The sequence below is a fragment of the Grampus griseus genome, assembly GCF_964374135.1.
Source record: "Grampus griseus genome assembly, chromosome: 3".
Taxonomy (NCBI): Eukaryota; Metazoa; Chordata; class Mammalia; order Artiodactyla; family Delphinidae; genus Grampus; species Grampus griseus.
Window position 1 is genome coordinate 109,661,163 of NC_139019.1, and position 27,891 is coordinate 109,689,053.

General features: G+C 51.0%; 2 protein-coding genes across 4 annotated transcripts; one reads left to right on the forward strand and one right to left on the reverse strand.

Annotated features, from left to right (window-relative positions):
• Positions 1 to 5,247: 5,247 nt before the first annotated feature.
• Positions 5,248 to 6,957, forward strand: SOWAHA (sosondowah ankyrin repeat domain family member A; the record flags this gene model as incomplete). The annotated part of the gene is made up of 1 exon (XM_082650181.1): positions 5,248 to 6,957. The coding sequence occupies one exon, from the start codon at positions 5,248 to 5,250 to the stop codon at positions 6,955 to 6,957; it is 1,710 nt and encodes a 569-aa protein (XP_082506307.1).
• Positions 6,958 to 13,707: 6,750 nt separating this feature from the next.
• Positions 13,708 to 17,343, reverse strand: SHROOM1 (shroom family member 1). Of its 3 annotated transcripts, none has more exons than XM_082650179.1 (7): positions 16,361 to 17,343; positions 16,214 to 16,269; positions 15,780 to 15,989; positions 15,004 to 15,576; positions 14,774 to 14,915; positions 14,421 to 14,693; positions 13,708 to 14,285 (listed from the first exon to the last, which is right to left on the reverse strand). In XM_082650179.1, exons 1-7 carry the CDS (start codon positions 17,327 to 17,329, stop codon positions 13,968 to 13,970), a joined length of 2,541 nt encoding a protein of 846 aa, XP_082506305.1. In that variant the 5' UTR covers positions 17,330 to 17,343; the 3' UTR covers positions 13,708 to 13,967. The 3 variants fall into 3 exon arrangements, with proteins under 3 accessions (XP_082506305.1, XP_082506304.1, XP_082506306.1); XM_082650178.1 differs by having other exon boundaries at positions 13,708 to 14,300; XM_082650180.1 differs by lacking the exon at positions 15,780 to 15,989 and having other exon boundaries at positions 13,708 to 14,300.
• Positions 17,344 to 27,891: the final 10,548 nt, after the last annotated feature.

A 27,891-nucleotide genomic window follows, 5' to 3' on the forward strand; every position in this document is an offset into this window, starting at 1 on the left:
AATAGAAAACCTCAGAGAATAAACCAACAAATATTAAGAATGGTTCTCTCTAACATGTGATCTGTTCTTTCCATATTTTGGAAACTACTGGGAATTGGGAAAACATCATAATTAATGTTATAATCAGGAAATAATTAAAGCTACTTTTTAAAAAGAAAAAAGAAGAAAGGTTTCCATGGCATTCTACTGCAAACAGGATAAAGTCCAAACTAGCATATAAGGGCTTCCATCCATGACCCCAGATTACTTTTCAAACATTATCTTCTTCTGTGTCTCTGACACATACCCTAAATAGAAAACACACTAGACACTCTTTACCCTGAATTCAGCCTTCACTGTCCAACTTCCAAGCCCTCCCCTATCTTGTTCTCACAGCCTGTCTCTTGAAGATTTTCCCAGGTGCCTCTCTTAGAATCTACCTGCTAGAAAGCACATAGAGCATTCATTTCATTTGAACACGTAACACAATTAGTTGTGTTTTTCTCTCCACTAAGCAGTAAGCTGTTCAAAGGAAGGTTGTGTCTTCTTCCCAGAAGACTTGGCTCACTGCCTTGCACCCAAAGATAGCCAATAGATGTTCATTGACATAAATTACAGAAGAGTGAAGAGGAAGATACACCTGGGGCAGTTGCAGAAGACTTCACAGGGGTGGGATTTGAGCTGGGTTTAAAGAAGGGGTAATATTTAAAGAGAAATCATAGCTGATTACATTTAGAATTCTATCGTAAAAACACAAGGACTTTTCCCAAGGACATTGTTGTCATTCTGTTGTAGACTGCTTGATGCTACAGGGTAAACTGATGCTAAAAATTATTTAAAAGGGAAATGTACCTTCGTATTTTTCACTTATATTCTTAAGCTAAAAGGATACAATATTTGCAATTAAAAACTAGTTGTCTAAAAGTGAAAGTGTCATCAGAAAACAAAATTAAAGGACAAACGACAAAGTGGGAAAATATTTACAACATATATAATAAAGGGTTAATAACTACATATCAATAAGAAAATATGGGTAAATGGGGAAAAGGGCAAGGGACAAAAGAACAAAGACAATAAATACGAGGGGAAAAGTTTAACTTCATTAGTAATAAAATAAATGGAAATTAGAAAGAGATACAAATTTTTTGACTTTCAAAATGACAAACGAAAAGATACTACTCAGTGTCAGTGAGGGAAAGACAAGGGAATTTCATGGGGCTGTAACTTTTCTGGAAAAAAACTTAGCAAAAAGTTTCCAAGAGTTTTAAAAATAATTAATTCCCTTTGACCTAGTAATTCTACTTGTAGGATTCTGTCCTAAGGAATTAATCAGAAATGTGCACAAAGTTTTATATATAAGCAACACCATCTGTAAGAATTAAAAACCAGAAACAATGTAGACTATTAAATGTAAGAAAACAATTAAAGTGTATTACTTTGGAGAAATGTCTATTTAGGTCTTCTGCCCATTTTTGGATTGGGTAGAAGACCTAAATAGACATTTCTCCAAAGAAGATATACGGACTGCCAACAAACACATGAAAGAATGCTTAACATCATTAATCATTAGAGAAATGCAAATCAAAACTACAATGAGATATCATCTCACACCATTCAGAATGGCCATCATCAAAAAAATCTACAAACAATAAATGCTGGAGAGGGTGTGGAGAAAAGGGAACACTTTTGCACTGTTGGTGGGAATGTAAATTGATAGAGCCACTATGGAGAACAGTACGGAGGTTCCTTAAAAAACTAAAAATAGAACTACCATACGACCCAGCAATCCCACTACTGGGCATATACCCTGAGAAAACCATAATTCAAAAAGAGCCATGTACCAAAATGTTCATTGCAGCTCTATTTACAATAGCCAGGACATGGAAGCAACCTAAGTGTCCATCATTGGATGAATGGATAAAGAAGATGTGGCACATATATACAATGGAATATTACTCAGCCATAAAAAGAAATGAAATTGAGTTATTTGTAGTGAGGTGGATGGACCTAGAGTCTGTCATACAGAGTGAAGTAAGTCAGAAAGAGAAAAACAAATGCTGTATGCTAACACATATATATGGAATCTAAGAAAAAAAAAAAAGGTCATGAAGAACCTAGGGGTAAGACGGGAATAAAGACACAGACCTACTAGAGCATGGACTTGAGGATATAGGGAGGGGGAAGGGTAAGCTGTGACAAAGTGAGAGAGTGGCATTGACATATATACACTACCAAATGTAAAATAGATAGCTAGTGGGAAGTAGCCGCATAGCACAGGGAGATCAGCTAGGTGGTTTGTGACCACCTAGAGGGGTGGGATAGGGAGGGTGGGAGGGAGGGAGACGCAAGAGGGAAGAGATATGGGAACATATGTATATGTATAACTGAGTCACTTTGTTATAAAGCAGAAACTAACACACCATTTTAAAGCAGTTATACTCCAATAAAGATGTTAAAAAAAATAAAGTGTATTACTATATATACGTGATCCTGTCATTTAAAAAATCGTATATTTTTTAAAGAATAGTTACTGTCATTGGGGCAAATGCTCACAATATAGTATAAAACGAGGTTACAAAGAAGATTAAATTGAATGCATTCTGGAAACAGAACTGAATACAGAAATTGGGCTTCCCTGCTGGCGCAGTGGTTAAGAATCTGCCTGCCAATGCAGGGCACAAGGGTTCGAGACCTGGTCCAGGAAGATCCCACATGCTGCAGAGCACCTAAGCCCGTGTGCCACAACTACTGAGCCTGCACTCTAGAGCCCGCGAGCCACAACTACTGAAGCCTGCGCGCCTAGAGCCTGTGCTCTGCAACAAGAGAAGCCACCGCAATGAGAAGCCCGCGCACCACAACGAAGAGTAGCCCTGCTCACTGCAGCTAGAGAAAACCCATGAGTAGCAATGAAGACCCAACGCAGCCAAAAAAAAAAAAAAAAGACAGAAATTACCTCTAGGAAATGGGATTGGGGAGAGGAGGACCTTTCACATGTTCTCTCTCTCTTTTTGTTTTTTTTAATATAAATTTATTTATTTATTTTTGGCTGCTTTGGGTCTTTGTTGCTGCGCGTGGGCTTTTCTCTAGTTGCGGCAAGCGGGGGCTACTCTTCATTGCGGTGTACGGGCTTCTCGTTGGGTGGCTTCTCTTGTTGCAGAGCAGGGGCTCTAGGCACGCAGGCTTCAGTAGTTGTGGCACTTGGGCTCAGTAGTTGTGGCTCACGGGCTCTAGAGCGCAGGCTCAGTAGTTGTGATACACGGGCTTAGTTGCTCCGCGGCATGTGGGATCTTCCCCGAGCAGGTCTCAAACCCGTGTCCCCTGCATTGGCAGGCAGATTCTTAACCACTGCGTCACCAGTGAAGACCGTTCTCTCCTTTTTGTTTTTTTTTTTTCAATGAGTAAGAATAATAGTAGTAGCTATACTACCAATAATTTGAACGTTTACTGTGGGTCAAGCATTGTTCTAAGTGCTTTATGTTTACTTTCTCACAGAATCCTCACAACAACTTGTTGAAGTAAGTGTAATATTGTCATTCTCCCCCTTCACAGGTAAGAAAATTGAGGCACGGAGAGGTCAAGCAAGTAGCTCAATGTAGAGCTAAGACTCAAGGGTGGCATTTTGGGTGGGATGAATTGGGAGATTGGGATTGACATATATACACTACTGATACTATGCATAAACTAGATAACTAATGAGAACCTACTGTATAGCACAGGGAACCCTACTCAGTGCTCTGTGGTGACCTAAATGGGAAGGACATCCAGAAAAGAGGGGATATATGTGTACGTATAGCTGATTCACTTTGCTGTACAGTAGAAACTAACACAACATTGTGAAGCAACTATACGCCAATAAAAATTAATTTAAAAAGAAAGTGCAAGAAAGCAAGATTCCAGAGTCCCTCTCTTCAAGTACTACGGTGCCTCTGATTATATATTTGTAGTACTGTGTTTGTAAATTAAGAACTTGATCCCACCTTTGCCCTGGCTGGTCCCTCTGCTGAAAAAGCTTCTTCTCCTACGTAGCTACTTAAGTCCCTGATCTCTTCAAGTCCTTGCTTAATTGTGGCCTTCACAGTGAGTCCTACTCCCGAAACACAGGGTTCAAACTTGCAACCTGCCCCTCTATTTTACTCTGCTTTATTTTTTCCATAGTATTTCTCTAGCATATTATACAATTTTCAGATTACCATATCACTTCTCTTTGTCCCTCCTCACCTTCCCCCCAGCCCACTATGGGAGCTCCATTAGGTCAGGAGTTTTTATCTGTCTTGCTAATCGATGTATCACAGTCTGAAAAAGTACTGGCACAAACTAGGTGAGCAACAAATACTTGTCGAGTAAGTGAACTTTTAAAAACATATCATGATTCCAATTTTACTTTCGTATTTTAAAGCATAAACATGTATATGCATGTGTATGAGGGAGGGAGAAGAAAAATAGTCAAAATGTTAATGGTGATATCAAGTGATATCTTTCCTTCTTCATGTTTTCCTGTGGTTTTATTCCCTAAACTCAATTGGAAAATGTATTATTTTATCATAAGAAAATTCTAAACCTCGGGTGACATGCATTGCCACGCACAACAAATTGTCTTTACTGCAAGTTGCATGAAGCCGTTTTCCTATGTGAAACGCAATCAACAATTCAAGAGGTATTGATGATCTTTAAATAAATTATTGCTTTTAAGCAATCGCCCGGTATTTTGTGGTTAAATATTTCTAAAAGGAATAAAAATCCTTGCCTCGCCTGTCGACCGCGGCATCCCTGGGGAACACACCCACCTAGCAACCCGGAGCCGAGCCTGGCACTACGCCTTTAATTCCCGTGTTGGGAGGTGGGGTGGAGAATTTCCGCTCCCCCACTCCCACCGCGTCCCTGGTGGCAGCTGTCACCGGTAAGGCGAGCACCGCGCACGGGGGATGGCGCCCAGCGCCCATTGGACAGAATATAAAGGCTGAAACCTACCCCCGAAGACTGGGAGCCCGGCGGGGCGGCGGCGGGGGACGCGCGCCGCGGCCCCCAGCTCCTTTATCCAGGAGATCCTGGGCCCCGCGGCGCGGGCATGACCGAGGTTCAGCTTCAGGGACACGCCCGTTACGCCTCGTTGAAAACGATCAGGTGAGCCTGGCCGAGGCGGACGTGACTCCTGGAACCCCGGCTCCAGTGCGTCCCAGCTGGCGCCGCGACGTCCACCTGCCCAGCAACCGGGAACAGCTGGTCGGTGGGAGGGGGAGGCCCCGGCTCCCCTGAGGGACCGGACTGACCATGGCGCTGGCCGCGGCCGCAGCCGCTGCGGCCGCCGGGGTGAGCCAGGCGGCAGTGCTGGGCTTTCTGCAGGAGAACGGCGGAAAGGTGCGCGACTCTGAGCTGCGGAGCCGCTTCAAGCCGCTGCTGGATGCCGGCGACCCACGCGGCCGCGCCGCCCGCAGGGACCGTTTCAAGCAGTTTGTCAACGACGTGGCCGTGGTGAAGGAGCTCGACGGCGTCAAATTTGTGGTGCTGAGGAAGAAGCCGCGGCCCCGGGAGGGACCAGAGTCCCTTCCCTCCTGCTTCCTGAGCACCCCGGTGGCATCAGCCCCGCCGTCGAAGATCACCTCCGTCTCACAGGGGGAAACCGCTGTTTCGGGGGCTCCATCCTCGGCCTCGGCGCAGAGGGCAGTGGAACCACCTGAGGACCCGGCTCCGCCATCAGAGCCACAGGACACCCCCGGGGCTCCGGCCTCTGAGCCCACTCAGCTGACTAAGGAGCTGCTGTTAGTCCCAGCCCGGCAGTCAGGGATGCCCTCGGAGCCCCAGATTACAGCCTTTGAGCTGGCCCAGCCCTCCGAGGGACTCTCTGCAGACGTGGCCCCACCGTCCATGGCACCGTCGGAGGCAGCTTTGCCCCATGCAGAACCGCCAGACCCGGAACCTGCGCCTGGGCTGACAAAAGGGCCGCCACCACCCGCTCCGCGCGCGCTGCCTCAAAAGCCCTGCATGCTGCCCGTGCGCTGCGTCCCGGGCCCCGCGGCGCTCCGGATCCGGGCGGAGGAGCAGGGCCTGCGTCGGCAGCTGTCGGAGGAGCCCAGCCCACGTAGCTCCCCGCTGCTGCTGCGGCGGCTCTCAGTTGAGGAGTCCGGCCTGGGCCTCAGCCTGGGCCCCGGCCGCTCCCCGCACCTGAGGCGCCTGTCGCGCGCCGGCCCTCGCCTGCTGAGCCCGGACACCGAGGAGGTGCCCGCCGCACCGCCGCCGTCCGCCGTACCCCTGGAGCCGGCCGAACACGAGTGGCTAGTGCGGGCTGCCGGGGGCCGTTGGACCCACCAGCTGCACGGGCTGCTGCTACGCGACCTCGGCCTGGCGGCCAAACGCGACTTCATGTCTGGTTTCACGGCCCTGCATTGGGCCGCCAAGAGTGGCGACCTCGAGATGGTGCAGCAGCTGGTGGAGATCGCGCGGCGTGGAGGCGCGCGGGTCGACGTGAACGCGCGCTCACACGGCGGCTACACGCCGCTGCACCTGGCGGCTCTGCATGGCCATGAGGATGCAGCGGTGCTGCTGGTGGTCCGCCTGGGTGCGCAGGTGCAGGTGCGTGACCACAGCGGGCGGCGCGCTTACCAGTACCTGCCGTCCGGCGCCTCGTACGCGCTTCGCCGCCTACTTGGCGACCCCATCCTGCGAAGCTCTACCGAGCCCGATGCGACCGCTGGTGGTAGTGGCAGTTTTGCGGCCCGGCGCCCGGTGCAGGTGGCCGCCACCATCCTCAGTTCCACCACCAGCGCGTTTCTGGGCGTTCTGGCCGACGACCTGATGCTCCAGGATCTGGCTCGAGGCATGAGGAAGTCAGGCTCCTTAAGCAAATTCTTGGGTGCCTCGCCCACGGCTCCTCGTAAAAAGACAAAAACCCGCAGTAGTCTGCAGGTCTTTTCAGAAATCTCCCGTCGACCCATTCCGGGGCCCTTGGCTGGTCTAGCGCCCAGCCTACCCCCAGCAACCTGACGGTTCCTGAGGCTACGGCTGAGTTGCTCTAATCGGGCCTGCCTCTCACAGTCTAAGCCTGCCCAAGACAGCAGTCCAAAACCTTCGGCTCCATCTTGTTTCCAACTTTGTCCACTGCAGCCTGTTTCACCCAAGTGGGCCTACGCCTCCAGCTTCTGTCTGAAGCTTGATCTTTCTCCAGAGATGGGATTCAAGATCTCAGTGCGAGCCTCCTATGAAGAACTACGGAAGTCAGGATTGAACTTTGGAAGAAATTTGAAATTTAGGATCAAAGGTTAAGGGGCAGCAGCTGGTCTGGCCCCTGAATGATTTAACCCGATGCCTCTGCATCTATGTACTCCCAAGCCAGAATTAGAGCTCTGTGTGATGATGGGTTGTCAGCTTTAAGATATGTAGTGCTTTTGTAATTTGATGCTTTTATCCTGTTTTTAAATTGAAATGAGGTAAAACAACTTTCATAAAAAAACCTTTTCAAAGTATATTTTTCCAAAATGCTCAGACATTTTCAATCTTTTGCTAAATATTTTGGAATTCTATTAAAAAAAAAAAGATGATCAAGATCTAAAGGAAATTAGTCCCAACCAACAAAACCCTTGAATGGTTATCTACCTCATTTTAGGCAATCAAGATTCCAGAGAGTCTTGAATACAGAATGTGACCATTGTGAATGTAATTAATTTCAGTTGTACTGAGAATGCTAAATATTAGGAAACAAGTACATCTTGGGAGAAAGTGATTTAACAACGAGAGAAAAGAAAAGAGACACTTTGGCAAATACTTTTAATTTGTGGTTGTCTTTATGGTGAAATATAAACGTGTGTCTTTGGCACTGGTGGCTGGCTACTTTGATATGGCATGAATATTTAATTTTTTAAAGTGTGATTTATTTGTGAATTGCACCATTGTGCCATGTTTCTGAATCTGTGGCTTTCAAATCCAGCTGAGCCTTTCAGTGCAGAAAGTGAACATTCAAAGAAAAAAATGTCATAGCATAACACTAGAAAAATCACTGGTTAAATAGTAACAGATACAATTAAGGAGCAACTATTTTATATGAAAGTTCTGTACAAGCAAAAGGTACGTGATATCCATTTTAAAAAGCCATCTGAAAGCAAACAACTTATTCCAAAATAGCAAATGCAGAATCTCTTTGCTCAGTGACCTTAGAGAGGGGTGGCTTGATTCATCTGTATCTTTGCTCCTATTTGTAATTGAGAAGGGTTTAAGTATTGCCAAGATTTCTCAGATTCAACACAGTGTAATTAAAATGGCTCTTTTCCCATTTTAAAGATGTGGAATCTATATGCTCAACCAACCTTTTTATATCATATTGTAATAATGCTCTGCTTTTGCAAATTGGGTTTGCATGTCATTAGTTATGCCAAATAGTTTTTGGGGCACAGGGTACTGGAGTTCCCCTCCCATATGTGTATCAGTGAGGCCTCTGAAATTATTTAAGGCAGTCTTTCATGGAATGTTTTGATTTAAGCAATGAAATAAAGTCTCCCATTTTGTTCCTGCTTGTGTGATGATGCACTTCCCTTAAACATTCTACAGCACTTGCTACTGTATTTTGCTTTTCTTTTCACTTCTTTTCTCCTCATCCTTCTGCCTCTTTCAAGCATTCTACTATTGAAAGAATTTGGATTTCTCTGCAAAAAAAAAGGAGTCAACCAAACATGGATATGGTAGTCAAATACTGTAGGTAATTGTAGGCCCGGATCTGACCTCTCCCACCATCCTTGCTTGGAACTCTAGCTAAGCTGCATAAATTATTTCAAAATGAAAATTAAAGTCTTCTGCCTCTGCAAAAAAAAAAAAAAAAAAGACAGGAGGCAATAATTAAAGCAATCTCAGTAGCTGAAGGTCTAGGACAGGATAAAATATTAGAGATTTTTCATGGTAAAAGAGAGGCTTGACTGAGACGGATAACAAAGGTTACACACACACAGGTATGACCAGCTTTGAGAAAGACAAAATGTAAACCAGCAAAGTAGTAATAACTAATGTTTATGGCACACTTAAATCAGAGGAGGGTTCTTGAACCGCCAGAAGAATCTTTGTGTTTCAGAAGAGTGTGCTGCAAGCCTGCCCAGTGAAGTAAAAACATTTGGCAAGAGTTTAGGATCAATAAGCCTAAAATTCAGGTGTTAGAAACCACTGCTTTTTCCTTGCAGGCTAAAACTTTCTGAAACTGTAAGTCAGTAGGAAATTACAGTTGATATGCATATGGAAAGTTCTCAAGAACAATATCTGACTAACAGGAGGTACACCTGGGGAAGGATATTTCCAACAACTGACAAAAAAATAGTTGTTCATTGGTTAAGGTAATTTACCTGGTTAAAATTATCACAGGGAAGAGAATCACTCCTCTTAATGCGGGAAGAGTTAATTGCTGATGTAGATGTGTATGAGTCATGTCCAATTTTTATTGTTTCGCTGTACCGTGTCTTTGTTGCTGCGCGCGGGCTTTCTCTAGTTGCAGTGAGCGGGGGCTGCTTTTTCATTGCGGTGCACGGGCTTCTCATTGCAGCGGCTTCTCTTGTTGAGGAGCATGGGCTCCAGGCGTGCAGGCTTCCGTAGTTGTGGCTCGCGGGCTCTAGGCGTGCAGGCTTCCGTAGTTGTGGCACACGGGCTTAGCTGCTCCGGGGTATGCGGGAACTTCCCCGAACAGGGCTCGAATCCATGTCCCCTGCATTGGCCGGCGGATTCTTAACCACTGCGCTGCCACGGAAGCCCCCACAGCAAGCTTTTTAATACAATTGTACATTTCCTCTAAGGAGGATGGAAGCTGTTCTTTTTTTTTTTTTTTTTTAAAGTATTTTGGCTGCACTGGGTCTTAGTTGCAGCACGTGGGATCTTTAGTTGTGGCATGCGGACTCTCAGTTGCAGCCTTCATGTGGGATCTAGCTCCCCGACCAGGGATCGAACCTGGGCCCCCTGCATTCGGAGCATGGAGTCTTACCCACTGGACCACCAGGGAAGTCCCTGGAGGCTGTTCTTGAGCATGTGTTACTTACCTAATGGAGACCAGGGTATGGGTAACACACATATGACCTGTGTTTACTAAGTGCCAGGCACAGTTGTAAACACTTTGCAGGTATTAACTACCACCTTACAAGGTATGCACTGTTAGTATCTTGATTCTTAAAGTGAGGAAACTGAAGCTTAGAGAAACTGTAAGTAACTTGTACAGGCCTCACAGCTAGTAACTCTCACAGTCAGGATGGCATCCTGTTGCTCTTTTCCATTAGTGTCCTGTTGCAGAAAAGCAAGGTGGTCTCATCTCAGCTCTTTATTCATTTAGTGACCTTAGGCAAGTCACCCAAGTCTCCAAGCTCCATCTCCCTCTCTGTGGAACTGGCAGTACATATCCTACAGGCTGTGGGGAGGAAGGAACACAGGGAATGAGTAGGTAAAGTCGTCTGTGAACTGCAACACCATCCTGAAATATTACCAGGAGTGCCGAGTTGGTCCCAAAGGGATATCTGGCTGCATTTCAAAACCAAATATCTCTGATTCGTGACGTTGTTCTACATGATCACCATTCTTTTGCCATGTTAGTATTTGTATATACAAACAACAACATTGACTCTACTAGGAAAAATGTTTCCCCACAAAAGGGAAATATCGCTTTATTTAAAATATCACAATGCCTTTCTTAATACACATTCCTCTAGCATCCCCGCCCCCGCAACTTCCAGTCTTAAACAAGCAGTCATTCAGCTTTCTGGACTGAAAGCACCCCTCCACACACGGTTTTAAAGCTGGGCCTTCTCAGGACCCATATTTCCTCCCTTTTCTTTGCCTTTTCCTGGAAGAAATTATTTGACCTTTTAAAATGGTTTAATAAATAGACTCTGTCGCTCTCCAGATAGTTTTATGCCTTGAACCTCTGTGGCTGGCGTCATCTTTCCAGAACTGCCACACCTCTGGACTTGAACCTGTGGAGCAGAGGTGGCCTCAGATATTACTGTGGGAAAGAGGAAATAAGGAAGAGATAGTGAGAGAGGGAGGAGGAGGAGGAGAGAGAGAGAGAGATGTCTGGACCTCTCCTCAAGAAGGGGAGGAAAAAGTCCTCCTAGTGAGAAGTCAGTGCTGACTTAAGTTTCAAAGACAACAGGTAAACACCCATCATGACTGCCTGTCTAAACTGTAGCTAGGCTGTGACAGTAACGCTACGGGGTCGTTGGGAGGATTGCTTTACAGCATTTCACCTCTTCTCTCTGCTGTCCTCAACCACATTTGACCTAAATGTCCTCATAAGCTTCTGAATTACACGTGACTGAACAGCAAGGTAATTTGTTCCCGTGAGGATTCCTGAGGTTCACGCCAGCCGCTCGCCGAGGTACTTGGTGTGAGGAGCAGGCTGCTCCAGCCAGACTGCGCGTCGGTTTGGGCACCACGGAACCTTGCTTTCCTACTGTTTCCAATTTACAGTCAGAAGGTAAAAAGTGCACTAATTACATCCGTATTAGGAACGGCTGGGGGGCGGGATGAGGCGAGTAGGAGAGGAGGGAGGCCCCGGGGCTGCCAGTTGCCAGGCAACAACCGCGCTCTGCTCAATCGGGGCGGGGCGCTGCAGGCCTCAGGGCTGGGGGCGGGACCAGCAGGCGGCGGCGGGCGCAGGCGGCCTGGGGAGGTGCGGACAGAAACCCCAACAGAGGCCCAAGAAACCCTCTTTTCCACCGTGGGGAACCACGTAAGGCGCTTTTTGATACTGATCCTCGAGATCAACACCCCCAGCCTCCCCCTCCCCACTCCTCATTAGCCAACGACTTTCGAACGAAGGCCTAGTGGCAAAGGAAAGGGAGCCAACCTTCCCATAACTGGCGGGCCAGGATTTCTTTCCGACAGACACAAAGGCTTAGCCCCAGCCTTCAGGTCCAACAGGGACACTGCTCAGGACAAGGCAACGTCCCTGTGGCTAGCCCAGAGGGCCTGGTAGCTGGGGAGGCTGCGGGTGGTAAAGCGTGGCTAGAAGCTTTCATCATGAGGAAAACAGTGCCCTCTGCTGGCAGTGTCCAGGAGGGTGGAATTCACCAGACTTCTGGTACTGGCCCCCACCCCACCCCTAGTCTTAGTCTGTGGTGCCAATATAGAACACCTATGCTGAGCTCATTCTTGCCCTCTGAAGGAATAACGGGGTGTGGAAGGGAGATAAACTGGGGCAGGAAGGAGACGGAGGCAAAATGGAAGGACAGGCGCAGGAGTTGTGGCCCCACTTTTGTGGGCTCGCTCGATCTGGTAGAGACAAGCACAGAAGCCTCATATTTCCCCATGGAAAAAACCAGCGAAGAACCAAAGTGCAGTTTAACCAGACAATGGCAGACGCTGCTTCTCATGCCCATCCCGGGCTGGGAGTGTTTTGTCTGAAATACACAATTTCTACTGGCCTAATGGACGACGTTAAGTGTGTTTCTAAGTATATCACAATGGGAGAATGCAGTGGGGACTGTACAGGGCAAAAGCCAGAAATAAGTAGATTCCATCCAGAACGCGTCTCGAAGCGAGCTGCCCTGCTAGGCAGAGGATCTTAGAGCGGAGGCCCCGCCCACGGCGTTCAAAGGAGAAAAGCAAAGCATAATGTTAGAATCAGCAGGAGCCCCATATGTTTTTTATAAAAAGGCACAATGTGAGCATTGTTCTGTGCTCAATAGCGCGACTGTTATAACTAATGCTTTTGGTATGAATACGACCATTTAACATTCCCAACCAGTTGCACTTAGTGACAATATGCATCAGAAAACGGGCCCAGAAGCAGAGATTTCTCACTTTGAGGTCTGTTGGCTTTAGATACACATACACATGCCTATTAATGTGCCCAGCTCCCAAAAATACACTGAACATTTACATGAACAATGTTCTTGTCCCTGGCCTTAGCAGCTACAAATACTAAGACAGATTTTCAATGTATATTTGAGAACTGAACATTGATTCTATGTACACAAGACTGACACACAGAGGGGAGTGTGTCCTGTTTCATACCACTCTAGCCCTTAACTCCCAACCTTAGCCCATCCCCAAACTGCCATCTCCAGAACACAAGAAAAGCTGCCTCTGCAACTCCTCAGCACCACCCCCACAATAATAGGTCTCCAGGTCCCCCATGACTCACCTTCAGCTCCCATCCCCCCAACTGCCCTCCTTAAGCCTGGGTGACCTAGTGGGGACTCCAAAGGAAAGGCGGATAAATTCAGTTTATCCAATTATCCAACATAATTGGAAGAGGAAGAAAGTTCTTTCTGGGTCTTGGAATGAATGTCCCCAAATGTCCAAGTGTACTTGACATTCATCAGGGTTTTTAGGCAGCAAAGCATCTGAATCCATTTTCCATTTGGGGAAGTTCCCTATCCCTTGTCTTGAAGGGAGGCAGTCCCCCACTTCCACTATACTACTCATGTCGGGGGCTTGGGTAAAAACCAGCAAAAGAGACCTGGCCTCAGCCAATCAGGCCTAGCTTTCGTGGTAATAATGCAATCACCAGAATATTTAGGGACTACTGGTGACAGCATCTGCTTGGCCCCTCCAGTTTTCAAGCCTGTTTCTTCAGTCTTTCTAGGGATCCCCAGGGCTGAGTGATGTCCTCCAACAAATCTCTCTTCTGCTCTAGTCTGGCAGGTGTCTGTAGTTTGCCAACAAGATCCCTCCTCCAAGCCAGGCTCCAGGTGATACCGCACACTTCTCACATCAATTTTTTATTGAGAAGGGAAAAAATGGCCATTTTGCATCTTAAGTTGAAGTGCTCCTCTGACTTGTCTCCTCTCCCTCCAACCAACCCTGACCGAAAAGGGGGAATACTGCAGACTTTAAAATTCATAAGTTAATTACCAAATAATCCGCAAGACTTGGGTAAGGCCACATGAGAACACTTGGAAAAAGTACTCCAGGAAGGCCGGGTCTGGGTCTTCCCCACCCCAAGGGAAAAGCACCGAATAAACCAGCGTCATCCCAATCAATCACGTGGGTGAGAGGCAGGGGCAATGCTCCTCACCCCCAGCCCCCTGTAACTAGATGAGGGGAGGGGGGAAGGGCGGTTTATCCGGAGGACGGGTGCCTGGGGGCCAGGCCGGCCTGGGAGTCGCAGGACGACGGCCAAGGTCGGTCCTGACTGTGTCCAGTTGGTCCTGAAGGAGGCGGACCCGCTCGTCCAGGCTGCGCTGCTGGGCCAGGACAGCGGCCTTGCCGACCAACAGGGCGCGATAGGCGCGCAGTTCGTCGGCGGGAAGTGCGCGCGCCAGCACCTCGCGCAGGGCCCGCTCGCGCCGTGCCACATGCTGCTTCAACTCCTTGGCGTCTTCCTGCTGCCGCTGCAGGAGCCCCAGTCGCTGCAGCAGAGAGGCCTGGAGCCGCGGGGCGAGGGCGCCGTGAGCGGGGCGAGGGTGCCGCCGCTCCCGGGAGGCTTCCAGCCGGAGCCCGAAGGCCCCTCACCGCCCCGCCCTCCCCCAGCCCAAACCCGTTACCTGCTCGTCAGGGTCGCCGTCTGCGCCCGCCCGGGCCAGGGCGCGGTGCACGCGGTCCAGGCGACTGCCCAGCAGGAGCAGGAGGCCAAGCACGCGCTCTAGGTCGGCCATGAACCGGCTGAACCGCTCGAGCTCGTGGGGTGCACAGGCCTGGCCGACCGCGGCCTCCAGGGCAGCCCCGCGCCTGGCCCAAGCCTGGGCCGCTCCCTGCAGCTGCTCCTGCTCGGCCTGAAGCTCCCTTAGCGTCTTTTGAAGGAGGTCCGCCAGCTCCACCTGCAGGGAGGGCGCGGGTACCTCAGTCTGGAGGCAGGGCCCTGACTTAGCCCAGCCTCTAATAGCCCCTCCACACTCACTTTCTTGGCTTGGATGCTGTTAATTGGCTCGGGGAGACCCGGGCCGCATGGCTCGTCAGGCACAGCGTAGGTGGTAAGGTTTTCAGGCCTTGTCTCCTCCTGAGAAGCTGGCAGGCGCTGGGTGGAGTTAAGTAGGTAAGAGCTGGGGACAAAACCAGAGTTCCTTGGGTCGTCCTGCCCCAGGCTGCATGGGCTTAGAATCCCCTGAGTCCCTGGTACCCCTCACTCACCTTGACGCAGAAGTACCAGCTGCTTCCTCTCCAGCCTCTCCACAGGCTGGCCTCATTGCAGCCCAGACCTCGGCTAAAGGAATCAGCCCATCCAGCAGGCCCAGGGATGGCTCTGGGCTGGGATAGGAGGTAAGAGTGTCACTCAGAGAGGGATCCAATCTGGCCAGCTCCTGAACCAGCTCCTCGAGGCGTGGACTGGGCCATGTTGACCTGGAACCAGTCTGGCCAGTGCCCCAAGCCAGGGCAGTGTGGTCAGAAGGCCCCAGGGTATCATTGCCTGGAGGTCTCAGGGCATCACATGGGAGAGGTTTGAGGGGGTCAGTCTCTGCAGCTGTGGGGGGATCAGTGGTCAGCAGTCCAGTGGGGTCAAAGGTTGCAATGTCACCATTTGCAGTCCCAGGGGGACTACAGCATGTAGGTCTGGAGACACTCACAGAACCGTTTACCCCCTGCCAACAGTCATCCACCCCTGCAGTCTCTGGGTGCTCATGGAGGGGCTGCTCTGAGGGGATTATAGCCTGGTCAGCCCTCTGACCCAAGCCAGCTCCATACTGCCGGTCAGAGGCATGGACACTGGAAGTGGAAGAGATACTAAATCAGAAAAAGTTCTGGCCAAAGATAAATGGTGGCCTCCAAGGGCCATCCACCTCCCCCACCTCACCCCCCTGGCTCCCAGCCACCAGCCAGGAGAGGGTTCCCTGCCCCTCCAGCATTTTGTAGATGTGTGTAGGAAGGGATACGTATCTCACTCTGCTTGAAAGCCTGAGGAAATTCACCTGTTTGGGAGCCCCAGGGGAGCATGGGAGTCTGCAGGTGATCTCATTCTGACCAGCGGGGCTTCTTCCAGGAAAACTTCATCATCAGGAAGGGATGGGAGCCGGGCAGACACAATGCAGTTCTCTGAGGCCCTATGCTCCCAGTCAGAGGGACTGCTCTGGGGGCCCTCTGCAGAACACACCACTGCAACTTCCTTCTGAGTCAGGAACCTGGAAGCAGGGACCCCACACTGACCACGGGGACCAGGAAGGAAGATTCTGGTTCTGCGCCAGACAGACAGTAGGGTGTTGAGGGTGGGATTAGGGGATGTGGTTTGCAAAAGACAGAAGGCTCAAACTGAGGGTGAGTGGGAGGCCCTCTTCTTTCTTGAGCAAGAGATATGAAAGCTGCCTCCCCCCAGCTTTCAGTCCCCAGAGTGGTCCATTTCTCTCACCTGGAAAGTTTGGTCTGAAACAATGGTCTGGGGGTTTCTGCTCCTTGGGGAACAGCCTGGAAAAGCAAGCAGTTGGATGAAATGTTGCTCAAGTTTTCAATCTTCTGGATGCCCCCAAGCCAAGCTTGCTGCCCCTATCTTCCATACCTGGGCAATGGGCATGACCCCTTCTGGACTTCCCCAGGGGGACAAGACTTCCCCCGAAGCGCTCTGACTCCGACCAGCAGGCCTATAGGCATTGCTGAGCCTCAAGGACCGGGGTTTCGGGTCCTCTAGGCTTCGGGGCTGGGTCGCAGGCAGCCATCTGATCTGGTGACCTTCGAACTCTGCCAGCGTCCGCTGCTGCCATTCCCGGGGCTCCGGCCTGGCGAGGCCAGAGCTGGAGCAGGCCTCCCCCGAGCATTCCCCCGCCAACCCACCGCCCCGACCCACGCAATCCAGCTTTCCCGGCTCTGAGAAGCACCACTGCCGCTGCTGGTTGGCAAGGCGTCCCCTGCCGGCGGTTACCGGCGCGGGAGCCCCGGGGCGCGCCGGCTCCGCTTCCCCGCCGGGGTGGCTGAGCAAGGCAGAGCGCGGGTGCGCGGCGGAGGGCCGCGCGGGGGCCGCGGGCCGCAGACGGGCGGGCAGGCTCATGCGGAGCTCCTTGCGCTGGAAGGACGTCTCCCGGAGCACTCGCCGCTGCGCGCCCTGCAGCCGCTGGCGGTAGGCGGCCCGCGACGCGGGCGGACTGGGCGGCTCGGCTGCCCGCGCCGCGGCCTCCGCCTCGGCCGCCAGCGCGTACAGCAACGGGGTGGTCTGGCGGCTGAGCGGCCCCGGGGTCCCCCGGATCTCGGGGGGACGAGGCCCACTGCGTGCGGCGGCCGCGGGCCGGGGCTGCGGGGAGGTGCGAAGCCCGGCGGTGGGGGCCGGGCCGCCCCACACCACGCGCACGTAGTCCCAGTCCAGGTAGGGAAGTTGGTGGGTCCCCGGCGACGGTGTGCGCGGCTCAGGACCGCCAGAGGCGGCGGAGAAAGAGCTGTAGGCCGAGTCGGCGCGCGCGGACAGCCGCCGCAGGTCCAGGCTGCGAGTGGACGAGGCCGGCGAGGCGCAGTCGCCTCCAGGACCCAGAGCCTCCATGGCTGCGCGGACGCGGGCAGAGGCTGGCCAGCTCTGTGGGGCCTGGAAAAGCATAGATGGGGTGGTGGGTGAGGCGCTCCGGGTTAGGGTTAGGACAACCTCCTGGCACCTCCAACACGGACATGCTTACACATCCCCTCCCTAGTCTCACGACCCTTATTAGCGCTGGCACCCCCCCCCCCATCTCCCTAGTCTGGAATGGCAAGGGCAGTAGGACCAGGGGAACAGCTCTGGAGATTGAGGGCCTTAGCTCAGGGGAAGGAACTAGCGACTAGCGCATCCCCCGCTGGGGCTCTTCTGGCCCGCAGCCCCGGCTTCTACCCTGGCACCTCCTGGAGCTCTGAGAATGTACCCATGCTCCTGCCCTCCCCAACCCTGTCCCACCCTGGCGGCTTCCTGGCTGCTTTGTTAGCTTCTCCATGTGATCTTTCCCTGATAAACAATGGTCAAGAACGATCTGAGATCACAGGGGAGACAAGAAAGGAGGGGGAAAGACCCAGGTCAGGTGGCAGGGGCAGCTTCACAGCCTTCCTCCCTCCCTCTGGGCCAGTTATGTTCCAGGTGCTTTGAATAAATATTTGTCTTGAACCGCACAACTGCTGTCTGCATTTTACAGATGAGGACACTGAAGTTCTGAAGGGGGAATGATTTGCCCAGAGGCACACAGCTGGTAAGAGGCAGCTGAGCCCTGCCTGGAATCTGGGCCTGCCTCCAAGCTTACTGCAGCCAGAATCAATTTCCTAGAAGCAAACCCTGCTGAAAGCCAGTTCACCCCCAGCCCCCTCCAACAAAGCCCAGCCTCCACTATGGGAAACAATCGCCCCCATCCCTTCAAAATACTGGCAGATTCCAGGATAATATGGCCCCTGCTTGGGAGACTCTCTGCCTTTTGTCTAGGAATGACAGGCTCACCCCCTCTTTTTCCTGCCACTCTTGCTCCTCCTATAGGGCGCAGCTTAGAGGTCTCCTGACCCTTTGGGATCCCTACAGTGTCCTGAGCTTCCTGCGTCACAGCACTCATCGCCCTGCATTGTGATTGTTGGCTTGCTTTGATTCCCTCTCCCCATTCCCACCCCTGAGCTTCCTGAGGACAGGCCCTGCACTTACTCATCTCTGCACCCTCAGTGCCTGGCATGTAGTCGATGTTAAGCATTTGTTGAATGACAAGGAAAGGAGCAGCCTTTCAGGGAGTAGATGGGGGTGGCTTTGCTGGAGAAGGTTGAGGGCTTCTTTGCTTCTACCCACTTTTCTCTCCCTATTAGTCTTTTTGAGAAAGGGGACAGAATGGGTGAGGCAGTTGCCACCCATGGACACTGACCAGGTTACTCAGGTTATTAGGAACCAGAAGAGCAGGCAAGCACAGCTTGGAACAGGAACGGCCAGAAATCAATACTTCCCCAGTGGCAGGAGGGGGAGCAAGGGGAGGAGCTAGGTAGGTGTGCCTGGGTCAGGGGTGAAAGCAGCTTTGAGTCTTGGGAACTGAAGGCTCCCTATGGGCTATAGGGACTTTGGGGGTGGGGTGGGGGGCGGGCTTGCCTTTCCTGAGCTGCTTGGCTGGGATTGCAGAGGAGGGTGGCCCACAGTGGGGTGGAAACTGAAAAACAGACTTATGTGAGCCTCTAGACACTTTTTGGAGCTCAGGATCACCCTCTACCCCATTCCCTGAGACCCCAGATGCTACAGATTGCTGGGTAGGGCAGGTAGGGAGGTTAGTGGAGGGAGGATATGATGTTTCCTAAACGGGCAAAGCGGTACCTCCAACATTCCCAGGAGGGGATCTCAGCTGACCTGGTACCAGAACATCTTGACATCACCCACCTGGAGGCATCTTTGAGCCCATTAAGGCCAGCCCTGCAGGTTGGTCTTCACTCAGGCTTGGGGACCATTTCTGCAAAGTAGTTTATACTCTCTGAACTTCAGAAAGACAAGAAGCTACTCTGAGTAGCAGCCCCTGCGAGGACAGTCACCTTCTCTTGGTAACTCCCCCTAGCCACCCAGACAATAGCTCTCTCTCTTCCTATCCTTCTGAGCCCAGCTTGGGAGCACTGTTTACCCTGGCTCATGCCACCCATTCTTGACTTTCGTTGCATCTATAGGCATGGGTAACTGTTCTAATACAAAGATGTTTCCTCAAAAAAGGCCTTGACAATTCTATCTTATTTGTGAGTTACTGACTGATAAAGGATTCTGAGTTCACCAAATAAAAACAGCTCAGATGGATAACTAAAATGTGTGTACATTTTCTTATTGACCTTAACTTGTCTCGAGGATGCTTTTGCAGTGGTAACCCAAGCACCTGATACCCATGCAGGATGCTCACACTGTGCCCTTTGTAGAACCTGTTATGCCAGGAGGGTCCAGCTCCTTTAGTGTGTTTTGGGGCCTCAGCCCAAAGAGCAAAGAGTTTTCACACTTGTCTGGCTGCAGGGAGCCTCTTGCAGTTCAGCCAGTCCTTGTGGCTGGGAGTAGCCACACCCCAGGAGCCCTAGCATCAGCATTAGTGTCAACTGTGGGCTGGGCTGCAGAGCCAGTGCCTGCATTGAATGTAAGTCCAGAGGCTAAAACTCAAAGAACCTTTTGCCAAGCCTCGTCAGAGTAGGGGGAGCAGTGTGAAATCCCTGCTAGAAAACCACCAGATTGGGGTCATGCGGTATTGAGGTCATTTGTGATAAACTTATCACCTGAATCAAAGAGCAAGCGAGGAAAAGGAGACAAGGATGACTTCCGTGTTCAGAGCTAGGGGCTGGGGAGGTGGAGGTGCCGGTCCCAGGAATGAGGAAGCTGAGACGGGGACTAGCCAAGGGATCCAGTGCTCAGTCTGGGGCCTGTGGGCTTTGTAGTGTTTGTGGCAAGTCTGGCAAGCAGGTGGTAAGTTGAGATGTGTGTCTGGACCTCAGGAGAGAGGTTGGACCAGGCAAGAAAGCAGACCCAGGTTTTTAATTAGAGGTTCTTGGGGAAATCCATGAAGACAGCTTCCAGTGGGTAAAGTCACACAAAGGCAACGGAAACAGATCCAGGTAAGGTGACCAGAAAGGCAGACAACCTCAAATGATCAACAATGATCAGGAATTAAATCATATCTTTCCCAAAGGCCACCTCACGTCTGACCTCTCTTATGGAGAGGTTGTCCAGGCCACCCCACCTGGATGGTCCGGCAGGGAGACTGCCTCGCTGCCTGCACGGCAGTCTCCCTGCCGGACTGAGTATCTAGGTCCTGGGCCGTGTCTTGAATTCCACCACTCCAGACCAGGTCTAGAAGGGCAGGCATTTTGGTAAGTTCCGTGGCTCTCCCAGTTCCCTCCGGCACCCCATTCTCCCGGCCTGTCAGCACCACAGCTCACGTCGCGAAGCGTCTGCTCTCAGCTCGCTCCCGCCCACATGTAGAGTCTCCGTAGACTCTAGCTCTGTGCCACGGTCAGGAAACGCGGGATGCTGGCGGCACTTGGGGAGAGGAAGCCGCGGTCGAGATCGTACCACATACCTGGGGCTTCAAGCTGAGTCGAGGCGCTCCAGGGAGGAAAGAGGCGCAGGCCTGGCGGCCACAGGGGGCGACAGAGTCACGCAGTGCGGCTGGAGAGCGAGGCCTCGGGGACGCTGGGAGAGCGGATGGCCCCTGGCTGGCGCATTTCTCGGCCTTTCCTGTTGGTTGGGTTCACCGTCGGGGAAGGAGGGCTCAGAACACGCGGAGGGAACCGCGCGATCGTGGACCGGAGAGGCCAGGATACCCCAGTGGCTGCGCGGTCGAAAGGCGGGAGCCGGAGGTTGCAGGGTGAGACCCCACTGCGTGCTCGGGTCCCCCGGGCGCGCTCCCCAGCAGCTCCCGCTGTTGCCGGCTCTGCGCCCCCCACCCCTCTGCGAAGGGGCCAAGCGCGCAGGGCCTTTACTCGCGCAGACCAGACTCCGCGCGGAGCCCAACCCCTCCAGACCCAACGACGCGCGGGCTGCTCCGCGGCGCCCCAGCTACCCCACCCGCTCCTAGCGGTGGGGCTCGCTCTGCCGCCCCCGGGAAGGGCGTTTCCGCCGCCCACTCCCGGCCGTCCGGCCCCGCGGCCTCACCGAGTACCTGAGCTCCAACGCGAGACGCGCTGCTGGGCGCCCGCGGCCGCGCGGTGACATCAGAGTCCCGGCCTCGGGCTCCCGACCCCACCTCCAGGCTCCGGCTGCCGCGGGGGAGGCGCCACGTCCGGCTCCCGGGGGCGGGAGCGCGGAACGGCGGCGCTGCCCCGGGAGCCGCCCGCCCCTTCGTAGTGTCCGCTTGCCGGCCTAGACCTGGGTCCAGGGGTTGGACGCGCGTTCCCCCGCCGGGCACAGACCTCTTGCTCCAGCTGAAGAAGATGGAAAGTAGGGGAAGGGTCACCAAGGCGCTCGCCCGCCCGCCTCCGCCCAGCGCGTTCTTACCGCCGGTAGCGCGCGAGCCCGAGCCCCGAGGGTCCAGGCCACCCGTTCTGTGGGAAAGCCCAGGCCGGGTGCCCACACGGGCACCCCATTCCTTTCAGAAAGTTTGGCCAAGTAAGCAGACCCGCCACTGTCCTTGTCCCTCTGAGTACAGTTCGGATGCTAATGCACCATCCCTTGACCAACTGTCCCTCCAGATACTCCATTTCCAGAACTCTTCCAGCTCTTTGATTCCCAGCGTGGGCTCTTCTTCTCCCATGTTTGCCCGTTTTCTTTTCATTTCTCCCACTACCCCACACAGTCTGGGCCCTTACGGCCAGCCACCTGAAAGGGGAGGGAGAGGAAGGGAAGGAGAGGGGAGGCTCTGCTGACATCTGTGTTCACTCCCGCTACCCTCAGTGGGTCCTTTAGGTGCTGAACTATGCATATCCCCTGTGGCCTCGATAGGGTTTACGCTAGCCATAGAGTCTAGCTCTTGAGGTTTTCACCTTTGGGGATCTCCAGGCTCCAAAGAATGCTCTGAATTCATCTGTCATTGTGCATTCCTCACTGCTCTGTCCTCAGCCTTCCTTGCCCCCGCTTCCCAAACCTTTATCCTATGGATACTGGCTCTGCGAAGAAATGCTCCCTTCCCTTGGGCTTCCCTGGTGGCGCAGTGGTTGAAGTCCGCCTGCCGATGCAGGGGACACGGGTTCGTGCCCCGGTCCGGGAGGATCCCACATGCCACGGAGCCCCAGCTATTGCTGTGGTTGCCCTCACTCTCCCACAGAATCATCATGCCTGGGGGCAGGGACCATATCCCCCTATCTTGGCATCCTCGGCTGACAAGATTTGTTGTGGTAATAACCAGGACCCAGAAACCCAGACCGGGGGTCAAGGCTGCCACTTTCTGGGGGCACTAAGAGCCTGGGGAACTCTGAATGCTTGGATCTTCTAGGGGATGGAGGCAGCAGGCACCTGAGCCTGGCTTCTGATTGGCACCCTCCTGGCTCTGGTTCTTCTTCAAACACCATCCTGACCCAGGCATCAGCTTCAGCTGGAGCTGGAGCTCTGGACTCTCAAGACAATGGCTCAGAACTTCTTGGCTTTGAACACCTGACCTTTTAAGATCCCGATCCGCATGGTTGGTCTCAGAGCAGTATTACAGTAGAGGGAACACAATCCAGCAACCAAAAGCCAATTCAAAATTGTTCAAGATTTTAATTTATATTTTTAAAAAGTATATTTCTTGACAACCATGAAGTGGACACAGTGTCCACAGCAATTCTTGTTAACCCGCTCCTCTTCCCGTCCCCTTATTTCTGTTGCACACGCCGCAGAAACTCTCTGCCGAACTCCTCCAAAACTGAAATCCCGCCCACCCACTTCTCTGCTTGCCTCTTCTTCTCGTCTGAGAAAGAGAAACAGCCCCTGACATCTGGATGTTGGCCTGGGACTATCAGCTAGGCCTTGGTGTTGTAGAAGTTGATCTGACATTCACAGCCAAGGCCTTGGAGTTCTCCTGTTGCACATAAACAATTTCACAGGACATCAACAAGGCCATCTGTAACCATGATGGGTCAAGACAAAAACAAGACCATTCTGTAATCATATCCAAACACAGACAAACCATGAACGTTGTCCAAGTCCCAAAAATGACCAAATGTCTTTCTATCCTGGATAATACGCCAGTGCTGTTTCCTTGCCAACTGCAGCTTTAACTTTGCTTTAGTTATTCCTTTTTCTAGATAAGATTTAAGATACCCAATCATAGAATTACTCTTGCTTCCCAACAGCATCAAACACTGAGAAAAGTCCTGCTTCTTTAATTCTCTCCAAAATCACTAATACAAGCCCAAGTCCTGTAAGTCCTCTCTAAGGCCCTCTTACCAAGATGCTCCATGGTTCCCCATCCTGTGTGTTCCCCTCACTGTAACAAGTAATACACTCCATTTTTTTCAACTATTGGTGTGTTCCTCAGGGTCTTTGACTGGAGGGCATTTCATTATTGCAAAAGCCCGAAGAACCTTAGAGGGGAGGAAGGGGACAAAACTGCTGCCAAGTCGGAGTCTCCTTTAGTGGTGGCAGTAGTTGGGGAGCAGGGGCCATGGAGAAGATGGACACATGCACATATTAATCATGTTTTTCTACTACATAAAAAGACATGCCTGTGCCCCTCAGTATCTCAGTACTTTCCCAGGCCTGGGAGAGTTCAGCTGACAATATACGGGTCAGAGAACCACCACCCAACCTAGCCCTTCCTCAATTTCACAAGCAAGATAATTGTAAACGGGAAAGCCACTAAGTTTTGGGGTAGTTTGTTAAACAGTAATAGATAACTGTAACAGGGTATGTAAATTTTCAAATTTGGTTAATCTCAAATTTCTTACAACGAGTTTGTACCAATTTGTATTCCCATTAATATATATGAGAGTGCCCATTTTCCTACATCCTCACTAACACAGTACATTATCAGACTTTTGACCTCTGAAATATGAAAGGTGAAAATAATATGTTTTAATTTACATTTCTTTTTTATATATAAAATTGCATATCATTTTGTACATTTAAAAGCCATTTGTATTAACTTCTGTCATCTGTCAACTTTCTTTGCCCATTTTTCTATCAAATTATTGGTCTTTTTTATTGACTTGTAAGATCTCTTTATATATTAAGGCAATTAACTTTTTTTTAATATGTGGCAAATATTTTCCCAAGTTTGTGTCTTTTGACTTTATTTGTGGTAGCAGTGAATTTATAACCTGTGGTTGAGGCAAAAGATGTTTCTTTCTTGTAGACAGTAACTACATAGCTGTCTTGATAATTCAGAGACTGTCATGTATAGGTTAAAATACAGTAAAGGCCAGAAATCATTCAACGAATCATGTTGTCTATTTTTGGAGATCCAACAAAGCACGAATCATTGTTTTTACACAAGTGTCTACTTAAATTGTAAGTGTTCCCTTAGAGCAAGTTTGTTTTCTTTTTAATTATGCAATGAATTCACCACACTTGTTCCTATAAATAGGAAGGCAACCACAAGAAAAAGTATAGGGAGAATGGAGCACCCCCTCTTCTATGGGGGCATCTGGCAGGAAGGCCTCTGGGTGAGCCTGGGTAGGGACTGGATGTCCCAGGGATTGAACCAAAGTTCCCTTTGAGATCAGCAGTTCCCGGGAAGGAATGCTGGGCAGTCACATTCCTACTGAGTACACATACCTTTTCCCTACAGACACTGGGTGACTCCTCAGCCTCTGTTTGATCTGGCCATAAGAACTCAGCTTTTCTTCTCTAGCCTTGCCTCAAGCTCCAGGCCTGGGACCATTCCATCCTCCTGGTCCTCCCTCATTCAGATGTTACCGACACATCCCTGGCCAAGAGACATTCAAGGAGATAGCTGGATGCAGGCCTCTCTCCTCTTCTACCTACTCCAGTGGACTCAAGACACATAAGTGGTAACCAAGTGAGCTTTTCCACTTTGCTTTGCTGGCCTCCCAGGACCCAGATGAAAAATGTTTCTTATGCTTCATTTTGGTCCCCAAGAGTAGAAAGAAACTCAAGACTATGAACAAGACCCCCAATAGCATCCCCAGGGAGGGCAACAGTTGGCTCAAGCCTGGGAATGGCCAGACTGCCCCTTCTGTGTTCAGGCACTATAAAAGGGATGAGATGGTCTCCAAAGGCTCCTCTCCTAAAACTGCCTTCTGTTTGAGCTAAATCCACCAGGTCTCTGCTCACCAAGGAGTCATCTGATCAGCATTTGCAACGGGAGGCCACTCTAACTCTAGAACTCTGGGCCTCAGGCTGCACACAGAAGCATTAGTGCAGGACTGGGTCACAGCATGCCACATGTACGTGGGATGGATTTTGGTCATTGGCTATGGAAGCAGATAATGCATGTTCTTAACATTCACTGAGAAAATCTTGCTGATTTTAACTGATGTGTCTGGTCAGTTACTCACATGGAAGAGACTTTGTTCTAAAACCTGAGGGTGCGTATGTCTGTCATCCATCATGGTTCATGAGTTTTGGGGACCCTGCCAGGAGTGACTGTGACAACACACACACACATACACACACACACAGTCTAGTTGACAGCTTTTTGTGCTTCAAGGGAAGCATTAGAGAAGTTTAAAAAAGGAGGACAGGGAGCTGTTCTCCAGTTCACTGTATCCCAGGTATAAGAAAACCAGCAGTGAGAAAGCGAGCATGAGTCCACAGCCTGGCAGACCTAAGTGTGAATGCCAGTATGACCCTGGAGATATCCCAACCTTCCTGAACCTTCATTTCCTCATCTGTAAAATGGATACTACTATATGTTTGACAGGTAAAGATTAAATGAGATTTCATCAGATATACTCAGCAGTGGGCTCACAGGAGACCATCAATAAGTGGTGTTAGGGGGCTTCCCTGGTGGCACGGTGGTTGAGAATCTGCCTGCTAATGCAGGGGACACGGGTTCGAGCCCCGGTCTGGGAGGATCCCACATGCTGCAGAGCAACTGGGCCCGTGAGCCACAACTACTGAGCCTGTGCGTCTGAAGCCTGTGCTCCGCAACAAGAGGCCGCGACGGTGAGAGGCCCGCGCACCGCGATGAAGAGTGGCCCCCGCTTGCCACAACTAGAGAAAGCCCTCGCACAGAAACAAAGACCCAACACGGCAAAAATAAATTTAAAAAAAAAAAAAAGGTGTTAGTTATAATTCCTCACTTCAGCTTCTCTTGTAGGGAAGACAATCTTGACTAAATCCCAGCCTCAATTTTATCTCTAGGGATTGGTTTATACACCAGAGGTCTCCAATGAGTGTTGGTCCTCTCCTAAGCTTTGCTTACTGCTCCCCCAGACAGGGCCGTGGTGGGCATCTGAACTCTTCCTTCCTGGGGGAACACACATTGTGTAGGTCTTGGGGAGACAGAGCCCCTCCTCCCACTTGAAAGCCAGCTTACCACAGTGCAAGCCTTCCGACCTGGCTTGACCAATGTGATGCTCCTGCCAGGGACTGGGACTCTCATGTGAGTGACATAGTGATGTAGGGACAGGTGAGAAACCATCAGGAGTTGGGGGTGTGTATAGTGGTGGTCCTAACCTGTCTCCTGATCTTGCTATCCAGCCTCCTTTGGTTCCTGTCTATTTTCATAGGCTGGTCCTCCTGCCTTTTAGTCAGTTCTGTGGGCCACCAGACCTCCTTCCAATGCATCCCTTTTTTGAGTTTAAGAGCTTGTTGCTGCTGCCTGAACCTAAGAAGTTTCTGATATAGAGCCAAGACACCTTTTTAGTACTTTTTTTTTTTTTTTTTTTTTGCAGTACACGGGCCTCTCACTGCTGCGGCCTCTCCGATTGCGGAGCACAGGCTCCAGACGCGCAGGCTCGGTGGCCATGGCTCACGGGCCCAGCCGCTCCGCAGCATGTGGGATCCTCCCGGACCGGGGCACGAACCCGTGTCCCCTGCATCTGCAGGCGGACTCCCAACCACTGCGCCAGCAGGGAAACCCCAAGACACCTTTTAATACTGGGATGCCAGTGTTAGACTGGAGGAAAATCTGGGCAGACTTGGGTGTTCAGAGGTACTCCTTCCTTGGAAGAAGCAACCGCTAGGCAAGAGGGCAAGAGAGACCTCCCATAGCTGCTCTGGGGCTAAGGGGATGCAGTCCCTGCCCTTTGATGTGTCTGGAGATCCTCTAACAAGGCTTACACAAGCTCAAAACTAGCAACTCAGGAAACAGGATAAAGCAGCGTAGGAGAAATACAAGGCAGACAAGTTCCCTGTTCAAAGTCATACATTTGCTATGAAAATGAAAACAAGATTTCCCTTGATAAACATAAAATCAAAGACAAGAAAATTTGGAGATCGGTTGCTTTTTCCTATTCCTACACTAAAGAGAGTTGACCTGGATTCTACCTGTTTTTTTTAATTTTTATTTTTTAAACACCAGCATGAACCAAAAGACTAAGCTGATGTCAGGCCAAGGTGGGCCTGGCTGGAGACCCTGAAGCATAGGCTCCCGTCCCATAGCCACCCCCCACAGAGGGTTCGGCACATGCTGAAGCTTCTTCTTTTCTTCCCTTTCCTACTAGCAAACGTCCGTGGGAAGGACCCATCGTGACGCTGAGTTATACAACCCTTGAGCCAAGTGCCGCCTCCTCGGTGAAACATCCTTGTCATCCCTAGGCAGAGTTCATTGTTCCCTG

What these genes read in the sequence shown, in the direction of transcription:
- SHROOM1 (XM_082650178.1), bottom strand. Translation starts at nt 17,329, where the DNA reads ATGGAGGCTCTGGGTCCTGGAGGCGACTGCGCCTCGCCGGCCTCGTCC. An exon ending in CCCCTGGGGCTCCCAAACAG is followed by an intron (nt 15,577 to 15,779) that starts GTGAATTTCCTC and finishes TTCCACTTCCAG; the next exon opens with TGTCCATGCCTCTGACCGGC. An exon ending in ACAGCATCCAAGCCAAGAAA is followed by an intron (nt 14,694 to 14,773) that starts GTGAGTGTGGAG and finishes CCCTCCCTGCAG; the next exon opens with GTGGAGCTGGCGGACCTCCT.